At 39.6% G+C, this 26,081-nt stretch overlaps 1 protein-coding gene across 1 annotated transcript in view; it reads right to left on the bottom strand.

Annotated features, from left to right (window-relative positions):
- Positions 1-23,909, bottom strand: part of SEC63 (SEC63 homolog, protein translocation regulator) — a 59,525-nt gene extending 35,616 nt beyond the window's left edge. The window contains 5 exon segments of the mRNA XM_032101400.1: positions 1,406-1,518; positions 5,203-5,225; positions 5,228-5,316; positions 6,151-6,250; positions 23,727-23,909. Coding sequence (XP_031957291.1) covers positions 1,406-1,518; positions 5,203-5,225; positions 5,228-5,316; positions 6,151-6,250; positions 23,727-23,850 — 449 coding nt within the window. The 5' untranslated portion in view covers positions 23,851-23,909.
- Between the last annotated feature and the right edge of the window lie 2,172 nt (positions 23,910-26,081).

The raw sequence follows: 26,081 nt of genomic DNA on the forward strand, positions 1-26,081 counted from the left end.
GTACTGGCTTGCAAAGCAAAGAATGTAAATGTTTCAGGAGTTCAAAAAGGCATACCAGAATTTCCTACTGAAGAGATTTTCAAAGTGATATAGATGTGTTTAAGCAAAAAGTATGATTTCCAGCCTGCTCAAGCAAGCATGATATTGGTTCTCCTTCCCACATCTTCCCAAACAGGGCTCTCAATCAGTAAGGTTAACCATACACACAACTGACTTCAAGGCAGAAGTCACCAACTTCCTAGGTTCTGGGATGATGTGACTGACCCAGTAAACCCCAATAACTGAAGAAGTCTCAGTGGGGATGGCCAACAGTGACATGCTGCAAAGCTCTGCATGACCACAGTGACTCAGCACATCTGCTGCAAAGAAGTTGACTCCACCTCAGCACAAAGGGGACACAAAGGTGGCCTTTGTTTTACATAAAAAGCCTATCAACAGCTGAGGGGATCAACTGGTGGTATAAACATTTCTCTTTGAGTGCATTAAAAAAGTGTGAATGTTTCAAGTTTGAGACATCAACATGGGGGGAGTAAATACCTGGCTCAGTCCAACAGAGTATAAAAACCAGACAACTAGAATTCTGAAGAGAACAATGGGCTCCACTTGGCTTCAAGCCACACATGCCTTCCCATCAGCATCGTGACAGTGAGTGTATTAGAGATACCTGTAATGGGAATCCCACCAGTATTGTGATAGACCTATGTATGGAAATGCCTGTATTTTGATTTCCTTTATACCAAATTCTAATATTAGACATCTCTCAGATACTAAAAAAAAAAAATGCTGCAAGAGATAAGACCATAAAACACTCTAGAGGAAAAGCAGATTCAAGGACTCAGCTCTTAAGAACCATACAGGTAATACAACACAGTCACCAAGTAAAAAATCAGGACTGCAAGGCAAGCACAAATGGAAAGGGACAGGGGTGAGCTGAGAGAAAACAGTCAGATCCAGAATGAAACATCCTTTTCACTGGATGGAACAGTTAAAAGTACTCTCTTTTACTCTTTGGCTTTACCACCAGGTAAAATGAACAGCATATTTATTTTCTAAGCATCACTTCAAAACTGCTGTCACAGAGTTGGCTGGTTAAAAATCACAACACCCATTTTGACCTTTGTCAACTTTAAGATTTGATATGTGTTATACTGGAAACACATTTCCTAGCTGACATGAAAGTTAACACAAAGAACTAACACCTTACAGCACTCTGACAGGTGCAAAACAAATTATCCTTCCTAACTTGTACAAAGCATGTACTTCTGCATGAAGACATGTTTGGCTTTTGTTACATATCTGAACACACTTTTTCCTGCCTGCTTAGGCTATCCTTGTTCTTATTGTAAAGGCTGTCCTCCCCATAATATCATGATTCCCTTTTTTCATAAGCAAAAAAGAAACTTACGCTGCATAGGCCTTAGCAATCCTCATGAACATAACTTCATCTCCTCCTTTATCCGGATGGTATTTTAGGGATAGTGCACGGTACTGCTTCTTTATTTCCGATATACTTGCTCCCTTCAAAAGGAAAGGTTTGCATTTATTAATAAATACCTTAAATAAAATTCATTCTTATATATAATCCTAATATACATTGTGTAGTATTTTTCTGAACCATTCACTGAAGAATTATATTCTAACACAGGATCATGAAACTACATATATATATTTCATGAAAACATTATTATTTTTCTGATAACATTATAACCATTATGTTTTTAAATAAAGACAGCAGTCACAGTCTAACTAAAAGACATTCAGATAACAGAATATTGGGGGGTTTTTTCTGGATTATTTTGCGTATCCATCCATAAGAACAAAAAAAAAAAAAAAAAAGGATTTTTTATCTGTTTGACGAATCTTAAACATATTCATGAATACAAGGAATTCTCACTTGCAATATTCTTCTATTTAAGCCAGAGTTCATAGATCAAGTATGATGGTCCACTTGCAGCTTGTATGCAGAAATAAATGTCAGTCACCAGAAACAGCAGATTTCCCTGCCACTTAAAAATGCCTTTGACTAGAATCATCCTACCCATAAATTATTTCAAACTTCTTGAACAAAGGGAATACATTACCTATACCTGAGAAAGATTGATTTTTATTCTACTCCAGCATGCTGTTAAATGCCACCAACACAATCCCCTGTGCATTAACTTTCTGCTTGGACTGTGAACTTCACTACTCAAGAAAACCCATAAAACTTTATAGTAAGTTCAGCTAAAGTTTTTTCTATATGTTATCTGCTAAGTTTCACACCAGAATTACCACAATACTTCTCAATATTTTGTGCCAGAGAAGCCTAGCATGCTGACCTTAACTGAATAATAAACACACAAGAAGTTATTTACAGATGATAGTACTGTTTCAATAAATTTAAACCAGAAATTAAACTATCTTGAGGCTTCACTTGCTGTTACTTTATCTCACTTTATACAGTCTGCCATATTCCAACACTATTTTTCAACAGCATGCCTGCCTCATTTAACGCACAGGATGAATTTACTTCATTATAAATTAGCCTTCAACTGAAAACAGGTGGTTCAAGACTAGATGAAGAATGCCAGATAAGGAGCAGAAGCTAGAAAGTAGGGGGAAAATAAAAAAGGACAGTAAAAAAACCCCAAGCTATTAGAGATGTGTTTTCATGGTTCACATGATTGCTGCCTGTAAAAAAACAAAACTAATTTTTTCTCTCTGACACAGAGAGTGCATATGATCCCTGATAAGTTGATGACAAGCCTTCCCTCTACATTACTTGCTTACTCCTCATTTTCCAAAGCCAGGCTACAGAGGTTAGGCCTGACTTACAGTAGTCTTGGACAGCTGGCGTCAGTCTGCTTGGAACACAGAGCGTGACTATATTAAACACTTGCAAAAAAAAGAATAATTAATGCCCCAATTGTCTTACTTAAAGAATCAAATTTATTATCACTCTTAGCTTCATCTTTATGCCTTGGATCCCATCTCTAAAACTGCAGTACAGATACTTATTAAATAGATCATTAATATCTGAGCACCTTATGTATTAGTGAATTCAAGTGATGTGCTTCAAAAAGAGCTACTCTATGTCCAAAACACACTGCTGATATTACATATAAAATCAGGTGTATGTACATTGTCTTCACTTTGTTGGTGCTGTGGTTCTTCTCTGGAGAAAAAAAAAAGCCTCTTGTTATAAACTGATATGCTAACATAAAATAAAAAAATAATCTTGACTAGAGTGCGAATGCAAAGAAGAAATGAATTAGCGTGCATCAAAACTTTAAAGTGCTTGCATCTGCAACCATTTTAAGTTCAATCTTCAATCATTTTTTAAGTTCAGGGGGGGTTTTGCCGGTGGTTTGGTTTTGGTTTTTTTTTAACAACAATAACAGTTCCATCATCTAACTACACTTCAGCATCTGTATCACTTCATCAGCAGGGTTGGCAACAACTCTCAAGGTTCCACTTGAATGGTAACAGAAGAAAGCTGCTAGTTTTCACGTAGTCCAAACAAAGTCTTTCAAGAGATTTAAAAGAAATTGCCTGATAGCAAGAAATACATAAAAGAAACACACTCTGAAATTTTGAACTCTTATTTTGAGCCCTACTTCAACCATCTATTTTCACCACCATCTCTTCATCACCCTTTTAAGATCTCTGGCGTTCATTCAGCTTGTCCTTATGACAACATGCTCCATCCCTCAGTTCTTGAGTCATTCCAGAATTAGTTTCTTTGCCTGTGTAAGTTGCATGTGTCTTGAGCATGTGTACAAGTTTTCATCACTAAACACAAAATTGTAATTCACTACATACATGCCTTTCTTTCCCCTCTGGGTTGTTCCTTGTAGAAATTTCCCAAAGATAACAAAGGAAAATCCTGATGACCTAATCCCTAGCCTGATTTGTTTAATCAAAGTTAACCCAGATATATGAACATTTAAACTGCATGGGTCCAACAGATACCATTCAACAGTAAAAATATGTATTGCTCCTTCCTATGCATCAGTGAGAGAATCAAGTCAACAATCAGTGAGTCACAGAGGAGCTGAGCAGGGGTTGAATTGTAACTTGGCTCTAGACATGACAGGCAGGTGTTCTACCTGTCTAGCTAGAAATAGGCTACAGACTACTTAACCTGCTACAATAGCTTTCTTAGCACAAGGTGCTGCTTTTCTCTGCTGACAGTCAACACCACTTAATGGCAAGAGATGTATTTGCTGATGTTCACATACATATTAAGCTCTCTCACACTAACAATATACATCATGTTTAATCAAAAAGTACATTCAAAGCTCATTCATATTCTTGTGCTGAGCTGGATCCACAGCGTACTTTCTTCACTCTCAAGAGCGAAACATACCTCAGACTCCAGAACTGGAAAGATGACTACTGTTATTCAAAAGAGGAGCCTTGGATCAGGAAATAATTAACATAAGCAGAGAATCTGCTTGAGGTACTGTGGTTAAGATGAAGAGAAAGAGTTTGACAAGACTAAATAAGAGTTTACAAGAAGTTCAGAAGGTCTGTCGTTGGGATATGTAATTTTTTGCATCCATTTTGAATCAGTCCTTCAGTATAAACAAAGCACTGCATCTATTTTCTAGATAAGGACTCTATCTTTTTTCATCCCAGTTTAATAAAAGTATAGGCTGGTATCACTGTTTAGAATTTGTTACTTGCATTGACAGATACAACTGAGATTCAAGCTAGCCTGCACTACATCAAAATGTGCATCACCAACACCCTTCAGTGAAACCTTTCATTTACAAGGGAAGTATTGCTTCGTACAAAAACTGCAAATCAAATGAATTCACATTCTTGTTTATACAGTTTCTTCAGCATCCCTAAAAGCGGCTATTGAGAAGATTTACACAGGGCATACAAACAAGATCTTTTTTTGTTTTCCTGTACAAAGAGCAGAAAACAACATCAGAGTAAGATTCAAAATAGATTTTAAAAACCCACCTTGCTACATTACTAGAATTTTGAAGGAGCTAGATACAAAAGTTATAAATTGGTACAGATACAGGCAAAAAACACATAACAACTGACTTTATAATATGCAGCAGCAGCTTTCACATGCCAAAAAAGAACAAAAACACTAGACAGATTCATAAACTCACTTTGTTTGAAAAAACAAGTCTAAGATTAGACAACTACACACAGAATATACAGTTACAGTAGTACAGACTAGTGAAAAATGTTATTACTTACAGGATCCAAATGTAACACTTCTAAGGGTTGTATTCTTGATACTCTCTGTCTGTTTTGGAAACTTTGTATGCAAGAAACAAAAATAACGCCCAGCCAGCAAGGAGGACTATTTTCCTGTTTGGAAGAAAGGGATTTTTTAAATACATAAATCTACTAGCTCTAGCACCATTCTAATAACATTAGAAGCCATTTAATAAACACTCTTCAAGAAACAGTATTAAAACAATAAGAAACATTAAAGCAGGTATTAGCATTTCAGTTTTAATACCACTTTTTCTCCTAGTTTTTAACAAAGACAATCCACTACCACAAAGCCTCTTTCTGTTCTTTAACTGTCTGTCCTCAGCAGGCATACATTAGTATTTCCTATTTTTAAAGGACAATTTTAACTTAAACCTAGACAATGTGTTAAAAGAAAAAAAAAAAAAACACAAAAAGCTGACACAGGGGCATAACAGACAGCAAAATATTTTGAGGGTGGGAGCAACAAAGAACGGATGGATATAAAGCCATATACCTTCAACATACAAAGTCATTATTCTTTTCTATTCGAATATATATGTTCACATGCTAAATATTTAAATCAAAAAAATATCACTAGCACCACTAATTTCAGTGAGGAAAAATTACTATTTTGAACAAATAAACACATTGTTACTTCTTTGTTTGTTTGGTTTTGGGGGGGTTTTTTGTTTTTTTACAGCTGAGGCTCACTGGTCTCATTTATCAGATCTTTATATAGGACAAACAGCATACATCTTGATTTCAAGCCCTACTAGATAATAATGATTACCTATTAATTATTCAAATACAGCAGATTGCAAATGTCTCTTTAGTGATGCAAAAGTAACTAATTCCTGCTGCTTTGATTACAAACCAATACATTTTTATTTTCAAAAAAAGTAAGAATTGCTTTAATGGAAAGTCGTGCAAATGAAATGTACGTACTTCACTGTCGGAATTATGTTCTGCTGCGGTTTTAGCAGTCGCAAGCGGTACCACAAGCATCTTCCATATACATTCCTTATATTCTTTAATCGAATTTGTTCTGTAAAAATAGAGATTGTGATTAACCAAGCTGACAAAATGCAGAACAACAAACGTGCTCACCTCACCCCAAGCAGACAGTACAAGGTCAGTTGGACGACTAACAGAAGGTCCAGCATTAGCAGAGAAGAGAATGCTTTTTATCCATTTAAGTGATGCTGCACATGCATAAACATAAGATGTTGGTAAGACTACTCTCTCTACCTAAAAAGAATCCATTCTATTTTCCATATGCCACATAGTAACCATCACATGTGAAGCCAGCCCTTGCCTGTCTAACATGCACTCGTAAAATTTGCTTCTGCCACTCAACTCCTAAAGTTTCCTATTTCAGTATATTTTTCCTCCATACAGTAGCTGACAAACGAACAAACAAACAAACAGAAACCCACAGGCAAACTGGTGTTTGTATACAAATAAAGAGTACAGCAAGAGCAACAGCTCCTTCCTCAATTCAAAATATGATGCATTTTCTTCCTCTTTGTGACATCTGCTTTTATAAGCTGCCTTTTTTCCCTTTTTCTGCTGAAGGGGAAAAGGAAGGAAGATTAAGATAGCAGCTACTCATAAGCCATGCAGCTCAGTAATACATGCCCTTGGCAAGGGAGTTCTCACATTAATGACAGTCAACAAGATTTCCTCCCATAGTCCTTTTAGGACAGGAAGGGGCTGGAAGGAAGTTGTATTTATACTGTCAAACTCACCATGATGAGGCATGGAAGCTCTGTTAAGAGAGCTTTATTGTACTTCAGAGCTAATCAGGACCAACTTAGTCTTGGTCAACGAATTCTTTTATACTATGAAAAGTACAATGGAAAGCAAGTAACTTGTACAGAATTTCTCTAAGTACTGAAATTATATGTTATAATTAAACTCCTGTTTTAGTAACTTGTCTATCCATAAACTATGCAGTCTGACCTGTAACACTTCTGAAGTGAGGATGCCACTGTAATTACCTTACTTTCAAAAGAATAAGATCACTTGGCCCTTTTCAGACTAAAGGAGAAGGAATCAAGACTACAGAAAATTCATCCAGTGTCAACACACTTAGATATTGCTGGTGAACAAAATTTAAAAGACAACCATGAATTATATAAATACAGGAATTATATTAACAACTTTGATCCAAAGCACATGTCAGTCATATCCTACTAAGTCTTAAATCTCAACTTGGCACTTTTGACCAGGTGATGCCCTCATGGAGTCACAGAATGATTTGGGTTGGAAGGGACCTTAAATACCATCTAGTTCCAACCACCCGGCTATGGGCAGGGATGCCACCCACTAGACCAGGTTGCTCAGAGCTCCATCCAGCCTGGTGTTGAACTCAACTAAAATAGCACTTATGATACACAAAGACATTTTTATTTGGCTGATTTCTAAAAGGTAATAGTGGAAGACAGTGACAACCTCTGTTTAGTTATTCTGAAGGTGTTGGAAGGTGGGATATGGTGTTGATCTACTCGAATTTCTAAGCAAGCACACAATTCAGATGAAACACATAGAATTCAATTAGCAATCACCAAACTCTTTGAGGCTAGAGAAACATGACCATTGTGCTCCACATCAACCATGAGTTCAGATTTAAGGCAGGTTAGATGTGAGCACTGGATGGTATTTCAAACTCTGGCTGATTTGGCAGAAATAGAGTGGGAACTCAGATGACATGTGGCCGTCCATGAACTGGTAAAGCAGGTAACTATTAAAGCTTGTACAGACACGGTACCGGAACCAGAAAAGAAGTGTATCAGCTTAATTCTAATTTTATAGAGTATAGCTTCCCCAAAAACTTTATATGACATTAAACAGTTTGATGCAATTCCTGTGAAGACTATATTAGTAGTTCCACACCCCCAAAGACAGAGAGTGATAATCAAGGATATTCAATCCCCTGCACCTGATTCAACTCTTGCCACCCTTCAAAATAAGCTTCCAACTTCTTTCACTGTCTTGGGCAACAGATAAACTGCACAAGTATTTTGCAGCTCTCCTGATCTGCAAAGATTGTTTCACAAACCTAAAACACAAAACTTTCTAAACAAAAAAAGGATATGACTAAAATTTGGTTAAGCAATCCCCCACTTAGTTTTACTTTTGTAAGATTTTAGAAAGCAATGTGAAGGAAAAATTCAGCAGACAACAGAAACATTGAAAAAACTCACTCCCTACCGGTAGAATGTAAATTAATTTGGCTTTTTGTCTTTGCTTTTTGTATTTTAAGACAACAATTGTGGGAGATCTGTCTTGGTTCAAAACTGGATCCATCACAACCAGAACCTAATGGTTACTTAAAATTAAATTACAAACTTAAAGCAAAACTAAAGAGACAGAACTAAACAAAGAATAGGTATTTCAAAAAAAACCCCAACCAAACTTGATGCCATTAAAGACTACACTGACAATTAAGTCATAAGGATGAAAAAGCTTTGCAACAGAAACAGGGAAGAAAGTGTTCTGAAGGTTTTAAATGGTCACTGGACAACTATGAGCCATACTGCAATGCTTTTATGGAAAGGTTACTGATTATACTTGAATAAATCAGGCATCAGAAGACTCACAGAAGACATGTGTTTAAGCCTAAATCATTTGTTTCAAATACTGTCGGTCAATTCAGTTGTTTGGTGCTGAAGCAAGATGAAACCAGCTCTTCATCAGTTCAACCACACGGACCCAGACCAGCACCTGAGCCTTTTAGTGGTTTTGCTAGGATTTTGCAGTTTTAACAAGCTGCTGTGCCTTGACTTCAAAGACCTATGCCACAATGCCCCACTTCTCAAACCTGCCAACTGTCCAGCCCTCCAAGGACCAGATGACCCTCTCCTTTCCCTACTCCGCATCCTCCCTGCAAGAATTGCCAGTACCTTCTACCTTACCATACCAAAAGCCTTCCAAAAATGCCCTAGAGGAAGGCACCTTGGAGAAACGAAACATGGTTGAGCAAGATAAACTGAAGAGCTGCAGAGAGTCAAATAAAATTGACCACTAAATGTAGTTTACAATAATCTCTGAATTGAGGTTTTGGAACAGCTTTCCAGTATCAGCTGCAGAAGATATGTTTTGTGACTAGTCTGACAATAGCATCAAAAGGAAAAAAACCAAAACCAACAACCTGAGCCACACAGTATGAGCAAAAATTAAGCCTTTTGAATACTTGGCAAATGGAGTTCTGGAACTGCTATGCTGCACAAGGGGATCTCTTCAGCCAAACACCAAATTAAGGCACGATGCTAAGTAGCCATTGCATTTTTTACACATGCATCTGAACAACTCTGGATCAAATCTAATCACAGTTGATCAAACAATATCAAAGCAAAAGCATCTTATTCATCTCTTTCTGATCCTGGGATGGCAATGGTCTCATTTTACTAACAACCCCAAAAGGAAACAGGGCACTAAAAAGGTGAATGATTGCTTACAGTTATCTCTCCAGAACAGATAAAAAGAATCAAATCCTACCCAAACTGAGGCTGAAGTCCAGACCACTCAAATTATTTGGAGCTATCCTGAGGCACTTCCTCTGTCATATGTCATCATTAACACATGTTAATTTGTGGAATTCAAAAACAGGCAGCTACTTGGAAAAAGGAAGGAGCAATACAGACAGCATAACTCCCAGTTTAGGCAGAAATCCTAAAATGGCAAAACACCATACTAAGAAAGCTATATTCCTACTGTATCTGGGAAAAACAAGCTTCCTGTTTATTTACAAACAAAGCCTGCAACTGCACCAGAGAAAATACTTATCTTGTAAGGAAGACAGTGGTTGCAGGAAAAAAAAAAGAAAAAGAGAAGGGAAAAAAGGAGAGAGCAAAATATAAAAAAAAAAGAAGAAAAAAAAGAAAAATAAAGTTATAAAATGAAGAAAAAGTTTAGAAAAAAAAGGAAAGACAAAAAAACCCAAAAAAAAACCAAAAAGCTTGCAAAGGCCAGAATACCAGATAATTCCTGTGCTTAACAAAGGCAGCAACTTATTACTAATGAGCAAGTTGTGAATAAATCATATCTTTTTTGCTTTGTCTGACTAAAGGAGCTTCCTTTTTACACAAGTGGATTTACCATGCCACAGAACTGGCACACTGCCCTGCAATATCCTGCAGACCCTGATCACACTGGAGTAAAATACCTTACATACTGCTCAAGGTAAAGCTTTGCAGTGAAATATGAACTGTTCCTTCTTTGGATTTTAGCTCTGGAATCCATATTCTGTCAGGGGAAAGAGGTTCAGAGTTTTAAAGGCAGACAAGAGTTCTCTTCTTTCTTCTCAGTCCAGATCATGGCTTCCCATTACAGCGTAAGAGTACATCACACAACATCCTTTGATATGGGATTAAAGAGAGACGAGTGTGTGGGGGGTGGGAGGAAATGCTTTTCCTCTAGTCAAAATCACTTCTCATTCGATAAGCAAAATCCTTCGCAACAGTGAACCTCTCCTAAGTTTTAGGAATAGGCATTAAAGAGCCTTGGAAAGCAAAGGTGTAATGCTCCCATGGGCTTTTGAGTTAATCTCACTAACACTAACCCATGCATCAAGGTACTGTTAAAGCACCCCTCTCACATGAGGATGTAGACTGCCACTTCATTTCTGTAAATAATTTGGGGAAGCATCCCATGCTTGCCTTATTTCCCTCCACATTGTTCTGGATGCATCCAAAGTTCCTGAGATTCACAAGCAGGTTTTCACCAATGTAATTCTTATTCACAAGGCTTCTGCCAAGTGCCTTTTATAATAATTTAAAAAACGTATGTGAATATCCAGCCAAAACTACATCTTAATATACTTTTCAAGTTTGAGAAATACAACTAGTACTGCTACAAAAGAAAACCTGAGTGTCATCTCTTTCATGACTTTGTCAGAGGCCTTACAGAAGTTTAGGGAGATGATACAGGTTGCTCTTCCCTTTTTGACTGTTGCAGTCACTTCTTTGGTACTCCAAGCAACAACACAGGTATGAGTAGAGAATGTTTAAGTAAACAATCAACTTCTCTTGATCAGAACTTATGCATGCCTCTTGAATATCCAGTTCGTTAAGCCAGAGGTGTCTGCTTTTTCTGCACAGGTAACACAGACCACACAGTTCTCAGGTAAAACAGAACAACCTAACAGGTTGGAAAGGGTGGGAAAGACCTCGGGAGATCACCTAATCCAACCCTGCTGGTAAGAAGAGGGTCAACAAAGCAGCTGCTCAAGGTATGGCTCCATCCCTTTCAAGTAGCTTCAAAGACAGAGCTCACTGCGCCACCTATTCTACAGTTTGATCATCCTCATGGGGCAAAAATTTCTCATATCTGTCTCAACCTCTGTTCATTTACCAATCACATAATGGGTGAGGACACAGGACACACAAACAGACAAGGAAGCTAATTACAGGTTGGATTTGCTGTTTCCAGAGATTACATTCAACCTGTGTCTACAACTCAGCCATGCCCGGCTTACGTTTGGTTTTGAAGTTCACCCATCTTGCATACTTGTTTCCAAAGAAACAGGAGGATACACCAAATCTTTAGGAAGCCTGGACAAATGATCCCTAGCTAGACCTAATCTTTTTGTTTCAGGTTCTGGAGGTTCCAAAAAGTGCTTAAAAAAAACCCAAAAAACCCTAAAGGGAGATAATTTTTCATCTGTCTGAGAAAAGATAAAAGATTACACATTTATTGTTATTGGAGACAGGCAATTCTTGAAGAGAGAGAACGGAAAGAGGCACAGCTGCAGCTATACTGAAAAGTTTTAATCTCCAGAGTCTTGTTTCAGCTGCAACAAACAAAGGTCAGTTTTAGGAAAAAAATTACCACAAATAAGACTACTGGCATCAGTACTTCTATCTAAAGCATATAAAAGTTTTAAAGTATCAGTATCATTTTTGGCTATTAGGATAGCCAAAAGCAAATGAAAAGCCAATATCCAGAATACATGGAAGCCACCAGTTTCCCATCATTCTACCTCAAACAGCAGGAAAGAACAGAAACACATCCTAGCCTCCTGTGTTCTTTCTATCTTCAGGCTACTAAGAAAAGCAAAGTCACATAGTCTAAAATACAGCTCCAGTGGACTCTGACAGAAAACGAAACAGGAGGAGGTGCACATGAAACACTCTGCCCACCAGCTGCAGACAATTCATCTAAAGGAGAATGGTTTTGCAAGAAAATTGCTTATTTCAGCAAAGAACACAGAGCAACATAGTTCTGCAGCCCTAGGAAATGCCAAGATCACTTTAAAAACAGACTTTCACAAAACTCATTTGTAGTGCATCATCCTCTCTCCACACCTGAATGGAAAACTCGCACCTGTGGAAAGCATCAAGAGATGCAAGTAATACACACATCATGCAAGTCTTGAATAAAGGTTACAGCCCAGGGGTACCATGGCTCTAAGCATTAAATCTGATCCATTAAAACTGAGGGCAATAGGCTCAGTCAAAACACTCTCAAGAGTTTCCAGGTTTGCTGGGTTTTATTCAGGGCTCTACAGTTTTAATCCTCTAAACTGCACACTAAGTAGGCTCCTATTTACTTTCAACAGTTACAGGCATGCATATATATATTATATATATACATATGCAAAATCTGAACTCCTGGGCTTTTTTCTACTCCAACAATAACAGAAATTAAGTAATATATGAACAATTTATTTATTGAGGTCTTGAACTGAGGTTCTCTGAACAAATTTACTTAAGCACTGAACCATTTCTTGTATAACAGATGAAGTAGGAAAAGGCTACCCTACTGCTTCGCTAGGCCATCTTTGCTTAACTCTATTGACATTTTCCTTGATAATTATTATAAAATAAGACTCCACATGGATATAGTATGTTATCTGAGAATAATTTTAAAAATCACAGGATTAGGAAAAAACCCATACACTTACTTTCAAAAAAAGCCACTGACAAACACTGATAACTATGTTTTAAAAGCAGGAACCCATCTTTACCAGCAACTAAGTGGCAGGATTCAAACTTGCAGAAGACTCACAGTCAGCAACTCCTCTGAAATACTAAGCAATTTCAAACCTTATTATAATAGGATTGACTTCTACTGTAAAACCCCAAATTAAGAGGCATGAAGCAAATTAAATTGATTTTAGAGTGTTCTAAAACACAGTTGCTTAAATCCAAAAGTCTTCAAATAACCACTAGTGTTTCCATTAGGATTACTTTAAAAAAAAAAAAAATTAAAAAGGAAAGCATGTTTCAGGACTTCGAATGGACCATAGCAGTGAAGAACTAAATGATCTGATAGACACTTTCTAACTTTAATGGCTATTATTATAAGAAGTCTCCTCATTACCCTCATTATTTATCTATAAAGAGGTCCTGTCCAAGTTACCCTCTTCACTAAAACATTTATAGCTGAATAATCTCACCCCAGTTGTCTTCAAAGAGATTTTTTTCTGGCTAGTAAATATTCATAGAAATAAGCAAAAAAAATCATGTGTTTTGAGTAACATGTTAAGTATTAAAACCCCAAGCAGTTCATTAACTACAAAGAGACCTGCAAAAGACTTAACAGCAAGGGTGCTTTTTTCCAGAGCATGTTTTGCAGCAACTAGATTAAGCTTAGAAGGAACAAAAAGTAACCTAACTTTTCATTCCCACAATTCCACACATATTTGCTGACCAAAAGACAGCATTTGTAACTAACAGCTCTAAAAAACAGCAACATAAGATGATTCAACATCTTGAAAGTTAACTTCTTTTCAGAGTTTACTTACTCAGGCTTTCTGTGTACAGTCAGCTGGGCACAGTTCCACATTACACTACTGCTAATCAAGCCATTTCCAAACCTTGTCCTTCCTATTAGTGTACTGTTTCTGACAAAACTGTCAGTGGTACTACCTATGCTAACTTTGAAGCTCTATCACCTAAATTATCTAATTTACAGTACAGGTGGACCTATAGGTGCATTGCAAAACTTTAATAGAATCTGAGAGGAATCAGAAAACTGGACATTTTACTATGGAACAACACCCACATGAGTCAAGGTTAACAATTTTAGATGAAGCCAACAATAGTGCTGGGCTCCAAGATTACACACTCTTAACTATTAGCTTAATTTTATCAGTTTGGTGTGAGGAGGAAACCAGAACACATTAAATCCAGAACAAATGTGAACAAAAGTCATTTAGCATATCACCAATCACTAAAAATGCTTGTAGTCAGTTTTATTCTGATGCACACCTGGAAGAAACTCTAATAAAGGACAGAATTAGTGGACACAAGGGTAAGTACCATACATCCATTTATCATCTGTGACGTCTTTGGTAAAGGTGAAGTCCTCTAAAGGAAGTAAACATATGGAACAGATACTCCTGATGCAGACTGTGGTTTCCAAAAGGCTTTTTAAACATTCCTCTTAGAAGTCTTTCAGGACAACCATCTAACTATTGCAAAAATAAATATGTGACTAGAAGATTGAGTGGTGAATTCTCACAGCAGAAGGAAATCACCAGGAGCTCTGCAGGAATCTGTGCTGGAACTACAATACTCACACTTCACTAATAAGTAATCTGACTAAAAGGCTGAGCAGTAAAATAAAGCTTCTGGATGATATTAACTTATTCTGGGTAACAAGGACAGGGCATCCTGAAGAATTGTAAAGATTGAGCAAGTGCAGTACTGAATGGCACATGAAATTGAGAGTATGAAAACGTACAGAGCAGTGGGGGCTATCCTAATTTTATATATAAAAGGATGAGCTCAAGGCTGACCATTATCTCTCAGGAATGCAATCTTGTGTTGTGAGAAACTGTTCTACGTAAACCTCAGCTGAATGCTTACTACTAATAAAAAACAGAGCAAGTGTTTAGGGCATTCCTATGAGAAAAGGAAGAGAGAGATTATTACTCCACCACATAAGCTGGAGGTATGTCCAACCTTGAGGTTGTACAAACCTCAAGTATGACACAGTCCTAGTTCCCACCTCTCAAAGAGGGACAACCAGAAAATATTCAATTAAGGTGAACAAGGGCCATCAAATGTGTAAGGAGATTTATGTCCAAAATATAATCTACAAATCTTCCAGCTGGGAGAGAGTAAAGTACAAGGAGAGGTAATGGAAGGCTGTAACAAACCTAAGTGACAGCCAGGACAGACAGGACTGAATGTTTACTGCCTCTTCCAGTAGAGCAAATAAGGATTGTTAAGCAACATCAGAAGCAGCTGCAAAACAAAGGTGATTATTTACAGTGTGGGCAGCAGATCTGGTGACCTCCCTCACACAGGATGGTATAGATGCTATACCAAAAGAGTTACTGAACTCAAAACCACTGGAAACACGGAGAATATGCAAAGGAAGCACCATTTATGCTTGTCCTGTTATTCCTTCCTTAAGGTATTCACTTCTTTAATACTACATAAAAGCCCCCACCTGATCTGACCCGTATGTCCATTCTTTTGTTTCTAAAGAAAAAAGGGTATTTGCAACTTTATTGGTAAGCCTTTGTAGAAGCCACAATGCTTACAAATATCCTAGTTTCAAACAGTTCATCTAGCCAACCATCAAAAAGCAATCTTCTGAATTTGAAATGTTTGTAAGCAGTTTCCTGTAAAAGAAATACTAGATGAAAATCTGAAAACACCTCTTCAATCTTCTTAATTGTACACTTATTTAAAAACTGGTGCAGACGCTAATCTTTTTGCTCGGGAAAGAAATTAAGTACTTATTCTGTGCCTCTGCCTGCCCTTCATACTTCTAGCCAGCACAACCCTAGTCAGCATGACACAGAGACACATGTCAGTCCTGGCTAATAACTGAGGGAAAGGCCTATAAACCCCGCAGTGGGAGAAGGCAGCAACCACAGGGGGCAGGGATGCAGCAGCAGCCCCTGTCTCTAGACTTGTCAAATTGCTGCAGATCTGAACTCTTCTTCTCAGGCATGAATTTGAACACAAGTTTAAAAAAAAAAAAAAAAAAAATCACAACCAACAAACCAAAAAAAACCAAACTATGGAATCACTATTGATTCTATTCCTTGTCATTTACCTCGCTTCTCTCAAAATTCCTGCTCCTTCTCCAAGAACCGTTTAGCTGTCCATGAAACCATAACTGAATCTAATTCTCTAATACATAGCCTGTATATCCTGGTATCTTAGTGTCATCTACGTGAGTAGTCAAGACAATCTTACAGCAACTATTAAATGAACAAGGCATGTAATAAAACCTTCAGTACACTATTTCATAAGCTTACATAACATAGGATGAATTTTTTAAAAACAGAAACCTACTACTTTTACATAAAACGTAATGAAAGATAAAGTTCTTGTAATGGCTTTATCTTTAACTTGCCACAAAAAAGCTTTTCAGCATTTTGTATTCCGGACCATCTTGAAGCTACTCAACTAATCTCTAAACAGGGCTATTAATTTTATTTTACTGCTAGGAAGCTACAGTGCTTATAGTAAGATTACAATACTTTTTAAAAATTCCATGAAAACACAGGCAATTTTTTTCCAAATAATAGAGTAGTTTGGAGAACTGTGCAAAGACTTTGTTTTGAAAAATACTTTCAGAGATAATTGCTGGGCATTACTAGTGACATGTCATGATGTTTGCCCCTTCTTCAAATGTTTCTCAAAAAATCCCTACCACTTCAAAACAGCAATATAGGAAAAAAAAAAGTATCAAAGCAGAGTTAAGTATCACCATTACATTACATTCTGCCTTTTAATAGTCACCTAATAAACAGTATTTTTCTGAACTTGAAACTGTTTAAGTCAACCATGGTACACTCAAGCTCTCAAAAATCTCAATTTGTACGTAGTAACAGTTCTTAAATGCACGACTGAGTTTCACGGACTCTCCTCCCACTTCCTGACACAATGCTGAAAGGTTATATTAACAGGAAAGGATAAGCACACACATATGGGCACAAAATGCTTATATTCACAGATATCAAGTTTTCACACCCATGCTTATCCACCACATTAGCAATGAGCATAGCATCCTGTGGTTTTATACTGTCCTTTTATCCTGTCCTTTACCAGCACCCTGTACTTTATCCTGCATTACCAAATACCAAAATGCTGTGAAATACTTTGGAGTAAGGTTAATGAGATTTCAGTGAGCTGTGGGCAAGGACAGGCATCACAGTTAACCCACTCCTATCAAGCTTATCTCACATCAGAGGATTAGGAGCAGCACAAAAGAATTTTACCCACAGTGGGAGCAGCAGCAATGCTGCTTCCTCTCCCCCAGCTGCTGTGAGGTATAAGGGCTCATTACTCCGTTACAGATAAAACTGAAGAAGTGCTGCCTGCATTCTCTATGCTGGCTTGAGTCACATCCAAGTTGCACACTCACTGTTTGTCCTTAGCCAAACCCTCAGTTCCCCTACTTGCATCTTAAAGCAAGGGATTAATATGAGAATCTCTGAGGTCAGCCTCAACACACACAGATGAAAAATACACCAACAAATTACAGAGAAACCTTCATTATTGACACTACTGCACAGAGATATCCAGTATAGTGGGCAGATATACTGAGAAGTATGGTTCCTAACACAGCAAACCTTTACAGAAGAACTTTCTCAGGACCTCTGATCAAGGTTGTGAGTGCCAATTGCTATCTACAGAAGTATACAAAAAGCTCTACTGCTTCAAAATAGCAGTACAGTAAAAAATTAACAAAATAGTATTAAGTATCAACATGATATTATATTCTCCCTTTTAACAGTCACTAAGTAAGCTGTGTTTTTTAAATACTTCTATACTTTGCCCAGCCTCAATACAAAAAAGGCTGGAATAGTACTAGGGTTCTCTAACTGACTATGCTACTTCCTAGAGGCACAGGAACTTCAAAGATTAGCAGGAAATTGCCTTCCTTTGATGCTTTTTCCTGGTTTTAGAATCAAGAGTCATACACGGTTAGAAGGGGAAAAGGGATTTTACCTTGGTATTTATTTTAAGGATCCTTAGGTGCACACGTCCAGGTCATATGCACCAAAATGCACTCCCCCGAGTCCCTCCTCAAAGATTGGGTATAACATTATAGGTTTTACTAATTAGCATATCTATCAAAGATTCTCCAATGAGAGGCTCAAGTGAGCCCCCCTCCCCAAGGAACCTTCCCCTGGATGGTTCTATCTCAGTTTACAGAATGTGTTCTGGAGAGGACCTTGGGGTCTGGGGCACACTGATCCCTAGCTACGAAGCTTCTAAAATGTTTAGTCTCTTAGCTTGACAAACAAGTCCAAGAATGTAGGCAAAAGCACTAGGAATACAGAAGTTGTAAAAAGGTGTAACAGGGGTATAAAAGAAAAGGCAAAAAATCTTCATGGCATCACCTTAACCAGATTATTTTAAGTTTCTTTGTACTAGCCCAGTGTTCTTCAAGAAAACTTTAGCTATATCTCACACAGAAACATTGGAGAGAGGAGGGTGCAAAGGAAAAGTGTTAGTAAGTGAGCAACAAGACAACATATAGCCAGGCTGGGGAACAACAACAACAAGAAACAGAAACAAACAAAAGCCAAACAAATACATTTTAAAAAAACCCCAAAACACCATAGACTTTGCATGGATTTCTGCTACAATAAAAGTAAACTAAATAGCTTTAATCCATTTCATATCAAGACCTTTTTCTAGATACAAAAATGCAGCCATTCATCTGTTTTTTCTCCTTCCCTACAGTAGGTTTTTATGTCCTTAAACTTCAAGGCAGAATATCTATATTCCAAACAGAATAGCTGCTGCAGCCTCTTTTCTCTCAGAGAAGAGACTGCAAACTTGTATTAGTATTATCCCTGCATTCACAGCTGTTATTCTTTGGGGTTTTTGAACTGTTTTCAACATCTTGTTTTGTTCAAGTTGCTGTAAAAAACTCAGGATAGAGACTTCTATTCTTTCCATCAGCTTTGTAACGAATTATGAATACCCAATGCCCTAAAACAGGATAATTTATTTAATGCAGACCTCAGTCAACTAAAAAAGATGAAATAACAAGCTTCTAGATACATGTCCTTAACTACAAAGCACATCACAATCTATGACCACCTGTTTCAGCACAGCTTTATAATTATGTCTCAATTCAGCAGCATAGGTATAAGTCAAAAAGTACACAAAGTTCAGCAAACACGTCAGCATTGTGCAACAACCGCCACATTATCCAACTAAATTAATTCACCCCTTGCTCTCCATTTTCCTTGTAGATGCTGACGTTTAAACGACATGAGCTTACACCGAAAAGTCAAAGCAAATCCAACAACAGGAAGATACTTTGATGGGCACTCCTCCACCCCTAACTGCAGAGAAGAAAAAAAGTATCTTTTCCTTCAACTCTCACAATTAACTTTTTGGAAAACACCTTGAAAATTCCCATAGCAGAAAATACCTTTTAGTTAAGAATGAATCTGCAGCAGAATAACTTTAGCAACCACATTTTTTGTTCCAAGAGCAGTGCTTGCTACGGTTCTCCTCACAGTAATTAGGCTAAATTTATACCAGTATTTTCCCAAAACAGAGGTAATCCAGAAAAAGTATGATTTTATTTTAGTAAAAAAACATATACACACACATATATGTTTTAAAGAAACAAGTCAAGGATAAACAATATAGCCTGAAGCCGTATCCACTATCACCTGAAGCCATCAACAACACTGAAAAAAATCATCTTCTTCCCTCAGTCACATCCTGTACCATCCCAGGCACCCACAAAGTCTTACACAGAAATGAATACACATTAAAAGTAAGACAGAAGAAAGAAAAAGGCCAAAAATTAATTTTAGCTAAAATGAGTTTCTTCCATTCCCATACACTGCTCAGGTGCTCTACTTGGCAGAAAGGAGGGGGAGAAATACAAGACTTAACTCTGTTAGAGTACTGCTACCTTGATGCAATTATGAAACTTCAGTCCAAGACACAAAGCTGAACAATTAACCTTTTATAAGAGACTTATTAGCTCTCAGTGAACACCAAGGAGGTAAAGTCATTTGTACAAATCCGGTTTACAAAGTCAATTACCTGCTTGTTTGGTTTTTCAAAGCTGAGGTAATGAAATTATGGGACAGTTCACAGGGTGTCTAGTACACCACAGCAAAACCTTCCCAAATATTAGCATCAACCCCTACTACAGCCTGCAGCAACACTTCATATGGGCTCTTTCAGAATGCCTGAAAAAAGCAGGTTTAGACACTCAGGAAATAAAAGCAGCTCAAATTTTTCTCAGGACTTTAGAGACATAAGTTACATCATGCTGTTCTTCCAGACAGTAGTATTGAAAACGCTTTCCAAAAGTTTATTTTAAGAAGAACTAAAAGCAAAATCTTAATGGCTTGCCAAAAAACTATTCTACTACAAATCTGACATTAGATAACACATTTTGAGTTTCCTCGAAGTAGTAAAGCAATATAGATCCAATCTTACTTTCCAATCTTCACTATGGCAAAAACAAACACTGAGTTTTGGGGGGTTTTATTTATTCTATGAGCATTTACTACAAAACTAGAGCACAGAGCAAATCCTAAAATGTTACAGGCCATCAGCAACTCCCAGATTTTTGTTCTTCTCCCTCCACTGGCACTCTCTACTGTATCACATACCACCAATCCATGGCAGTGCATTTGCAGATGGAAGCAGCTGGCACCAATGGCTTGACCTTCCTGCAATAAGCATTTCACCCTTGCTTCACACTAGCTCTAGTCTGCTCTTACAACACAATGCGGCTGAAGCTCATCTTCCAACCTAGTTTTTACCAAAAAAGGAATCTGCTCTGTGTCTTTTGGATGCTCTGGTCTGCATTGCAAAAGGGTCTTGAAGTGAGGAGGACAAGCATCTGATTTGCTTCAAAAGCTCCCTCTGATCTGGTCTTCTTCACTCCCCACAGGCTCTCCTGCAGCTGGAGCTGAATGAGCTCGCCAGTACAACTGCACCTCACCAAGTCCACCAAGGGCAACAAAGGCTGTGTTCTCCAGCACAGGTAGGGCAAAACACAAGTCCAGAACAAAAATGTTAATTGGTCCTACATGCAGAGGGCAGAGGTCTTGGTACAGCTTATTGTCTTTGGCCCGGTACTGTGCCTCATTACTGTAAACTCCACTCTAAACTAGCATCAAAATAACATCCCATATCAACATCCAGATATTTCTGCTTATAAATGGAAGCAGGAGTTAGCCTGTGCGTTCAGAAGAGAAATTTTCCAACACTACTTTCTCTTAGCTTCTGAAATATGTGGTTTTGTTGGTTTTTTAAACTAGTGAGTTACTCTAAAAAGTGGTGGCTAAACAATTAGTATTTTTCATCACCACAAGGTTTTAATTTATTCCTGAAATCTTGCTCAAATGCTGGAACAGGCATGGTTGAATACATACAAAAAGCTGTGAGAAAAACTGGGAGGATTTTGCTGGAAATTACTTGCCTAAGAGCCATACACTTAAACAACTTGAACATCAGAGTGTTCTACTACTTAGCAGATTTACTTCATAGCATCTCACTTAGTAGATCAACATTAGTCCCAAATGATGACCTGCACGGCACCTCAACTCCTTGTTTAAAAAGAGCCTGCAGAACAGAACTCAATCAGGAGACTGTAGGCATGCCATTAATGCATATGCTAAAAACTGGACTACATTCCCATTTTAAAATCCATTAAGACAATTATGAGGCAGAAATCATTCTTCCATCTCCCTTCATTTCCACTGGTGATTTTCACTTAGTTGACTCATTTCTTTGTACCAACAGCATAACAAAATCTACTTTTTGTTTTGGAAAGTATGGTTTGACACAGCTTTGTAAAAATCTAGCACTGACTGCAGAACAATATGCAGCAGGTGCTCCATATACTGGACAATGCTGGCTAGATGGAAAGAAATCAGTAATGTTTAATGGCAGACCTCTTTGGAAACTGGGTGAAATCCATACAACCACATTCCAAAGTCAGGATTTCATTTTCTGCCATTCTGTAAGGATAGCTGAAGATCAACTGTGTAAGGCTAGTAAAGTGCTTTCAAGTCTGACAGCATTTCTACAGCTTTTCCTGCTTCTGTCAGCCACCAGAAACTGATGTTAACATCACAGAGTGTCCCTGCTGGCTATACCATTCTGCACAGCATCCCAAACAAGTCACAATCATTTTCCCAAGAAGCAGCTTCTAAGAACTACAGAGGAAGTAAAGCATTATTCAAGAGAAAAAACGAATTTCCCCCCCCCACCGCCTCCCACCCTTCACCAGAACAAAAATAAAACAAATATCTTGATGTTTGGAAAAAGGATACAGAAGTAATATTCTCTCTCTGATCCACTGCTCCTCAAGAACAGCCCAAAGATTACAAAACATCTTTACACACAGTAACGCCTCCCTCTTGCAACAGTCAGGACACAGAAAGAGGAGGCAGAGAAACCTTTCCTTTCAGCAGAGAGAACTAACTCCTCAGCTGTACAGCAGGTAGTAAGTACCTGGAGGGCACACATCAATCCTCCAAAGAGGTTGTCCAGCCAGGGCCCTGCCAGAAGCCACAGGCATGTCTGGCACCAGCCAACACCGTGAACAGCTGTGATTTAGCACCAGAACAACATTTGATCCATCTTACTCCTTACTAGAAGATGCAGAATTAAGAGTTCATTATTGGGTATTTCTTCTACATATAAAACTAAGTTAAGCAGAACCTGGCAAGCCATTTAAAATGGCATCAAAGCCACTAAATAACCACCAGATACTGAATGTAAAAAGATGCATCTCAGATTGCGAAGTCCAAGTGTTCTTAAGAGGTCAGTAGGTTTCTGCAATGGGAACCAGCATCAAGCGTCCTTGTTTTACTCAGCCCTTAGCACCCAGCCTTTAAACACAATTTCAACAGCCTTTTAAACCTCAGAACTGCTGTTAAAAACGTGCTCCTGTACACCCTGTATACAACGCCTTCTGCTTCCAAGAATAGAGGGGATGCAGGAAAGACAAAGAGAAAAATTACTTTGGAAATGAGATTCTGAACTATTCAAAGAAACTTTATAACACTGTTGAGGGACACAAAGCATCATCCCGAAGGGTGATACAGAAATGTAGCCCTTCGGACATTTAACCGTGATTCGCAACAGGAAAATATTAAATCCCCATTTTCGCAGCCGGTGTGACCTTATGGCACATAAAAGCAGAGCCCGGTAACTTTTTCCCTTTGGCCCCAACTCAATAGCTTCTTCTTTCCCCACGATTAAAATCCAGGTCATCGACCCTGAAACACTCCGGGAAGACAAGGGAAAACCCAAACCCTAAACAAAGCCCCGGACCCCGGCGCGGCGATGACTCTGCAGGAGCCGCGGCGCGGAGCCGGGCGCGCTTCGGGAGCGGCGGCCCCCCGGACCCTCCCGCCGGCCCAGGTACCGCTAAATGGCCGCCGGCGAGCACAGCGCGGGGCCGCCGCCCCTCCAGGCGGCACCCGGGGGCGCGGGCAGGGCCGGACGGGCGCCCCGGCTGCGGTGGCTCCGCGACGGGCCCGGCCCGGCCCCCCGAGCCGCGGCGCGGGCGGAGGAGCCGGCAGTGCCCGAGGTTGGGCCGCTCACCGGCGTGCTGGTCCCGCGGCCACAGGTAGTAGGTGGCGGGGATGACGATGAGCCCCACGAAGCTGGTGAGGAAGTAGAAGAACGTGTTGCCGCTGTCGTCGTACTGGAACTGCTGCCCCGCCATGGCCGCGCCGGCCGCCCGTCCCCGCTGCCGCCGGCGGCCCCCCGGTGTCGCCGCCCCGGGATCCCGCGAGATCCCAGGCCCGCTCGCCCGCCCGCCCCTTCCCAGGCCGCGCAAGCAGACGTGTCACTACTCAGCCACCATAGCCCGTGTGGCGTCACGAGCGGGCCCGCCCACAGGCCCCGCCCGGCCGCCGATTGGCTCGGCCCGAAGCACCGCCCCTCAGGAATCACTAAATCCCGGGATCTCGGATCCAAGGAATTACAGCCTGGGCCAGGCGCGGGGCGGGGGGGGCGAGGCGTGGGGAGGCTGTGGGTACGTGTTCTAACTTCTTTGCTGAAGCAGCGTTGTCTCAGAGCACGTGCCACAGAGCCACAGATTCCTTAAGATTGGAAGAGATGTCTGAATCTCGCCCAACCCCCTGCCAAGGTGTAGGTGACAGCACCTAGAGCAGGTGATGCAGGAACCTGCCCAAGTGGATTTGGAATGTCTTCAGAGAGGGAGAGTCCACGACCTGCCCAGGCTGCCTGTTCCAGTGCTCTGCTTCCCTCCATGTAAAGAAATTCTTCCTCATGTTGAGGTGGAACTTCTGTGTTTTAGTTTATGGCCATCCTCACTCTGTCACAAGGCACCACCTAAAAGTCTGGCACCACCCCCTTAACAAATGCCTTTGAGAAATTTATATGCATTGATGAGATCCACTCTCAGCCTTCCCTAGACTAAACAGGCCCAGCTCCCTCAGTCTCTCCTCATAAGAGAGATGCTCCAGGCCCCTCACCATCTCTGCTGGACTGTCTACAGTAGCTCTTTGTCTCTCTGGTACTGATAAGCCTGAAACTGGACACAGCACTCCAGATGTGGCCTCACTGGGAATGAGTAGAGAGGCAGGATCACCTCCCTTGACCTGCTGGCCACACTCTTCCCAGTGCAGTCCAGGGTACGTACCATTGGGCCTCCTGGCCACAAGGGTGCTGCCAGCTCATGGTCAGCTTGTCACCCACCAAGAGTCCCAGGTCCTTCTCTGCAGAGCTGATCTCTAGCACATCAGTCGCCAGCCTGTACTGGCACTTGAGGTTATTCCTCCACAGATGCAGTATCCTACACTTGTCCTTGTTGAACCTCATTAGTTTTCTCTCCACCTAATTCTCCAGCCTGTCGAGGTCCTTCTGAATCCATTCAGCAGGACAGGATTGCATCCATATGGTTCTGGAATATCTCCAGTGAGGGAGAATCCACAACCTCTCTGGGCAGCCTGTTCCAGTGCTCAGTAACCCACACATAAAGTCCTGACTCATGTTTGTGTGGAACTTCCTGTGCATCAGTTTCTGCCTGTTGCCTCTTGTTCTGTTCTCACTGAGAAGAGCCTGGGAACAGGAAAGTATTTCAGACATAATAGAGTTCTCAGAATTTGGAGGGTGGACCCTCAGCAGACATGTGAGAGCAAACACTTAAAATGCATCTCATTCTGAATTAGTTGCAGGAATGGTCATGCTTTACAAGGGGTTATGACCCTAAAAGTGTGAAATCAAAAGGCAGGTACTGTGATGATCCTATTCACACCATTAATGGCAAGTTACCTCTTTGAGTTAGGTAAGATTGCTGATCATGCCTATTCATGGGAATATGCCCATCTCTGCAGATTCACGGTCCAGTGTACAGCCACTCATAACTGTGATCCTATAAAAATCTCACATCTTCAGTGCTTGTAAGTTCAGGCTGTGGGAAACCGTGACACAGAAGTGGTGATGGCATCACATGCAAGGGAAGCATTAGGTATATCTTAGAAAGAAGTTCTGCCCCAACATTGACAAAGACTGATGTGGGAAATGGAGAGAAAGGTAACACAATGCCACAACCAGTGAGTAGCACCAAATGTCCTGGTGCCATGATATGGTAGTCCACAAATGGACAAAATCTCTAGTTTTTCTTGGAAAGGATTTTGTGTTAATTTCTTTTTTTTTTAAATAAAATACTTTATTTTTTTTCATTGATACTCTCTGTAATTGCTTCCAGTTAGATCCTTGTAGGGTTCATAGGCAAAGGTTAAGGTATTTCCTTCTATGTATTTTGCTATATACCCTGAGTACTGTACACTCCCTGCAGTGATGGCAACTCTTGCAGCAGATATTTTGGAAGAAACCTGAATGCATTAAAACTCATCTCCCTCTGGGTTTCTAGTCCTTAATGTTTTACAGTGAGGCAGTGAAAAGCTGCTGTGCACAGTAAAGAAGACG

Source organism: Corvus moneduloides, chromosome 3, assembly GCF_009650955.1.
Source record: "Corvus moneduloides isolate bCorMon1 chromosome 3, bCorMon1.pri, whole genome shotgun sequence".
Classification (NCBI taxonomy): domain Eukaryota; kingdom Metazoa; phylum Chordata; class Aves; order Passeriformes; family Corvidae; genus Corvus; species Corvus moneduloides.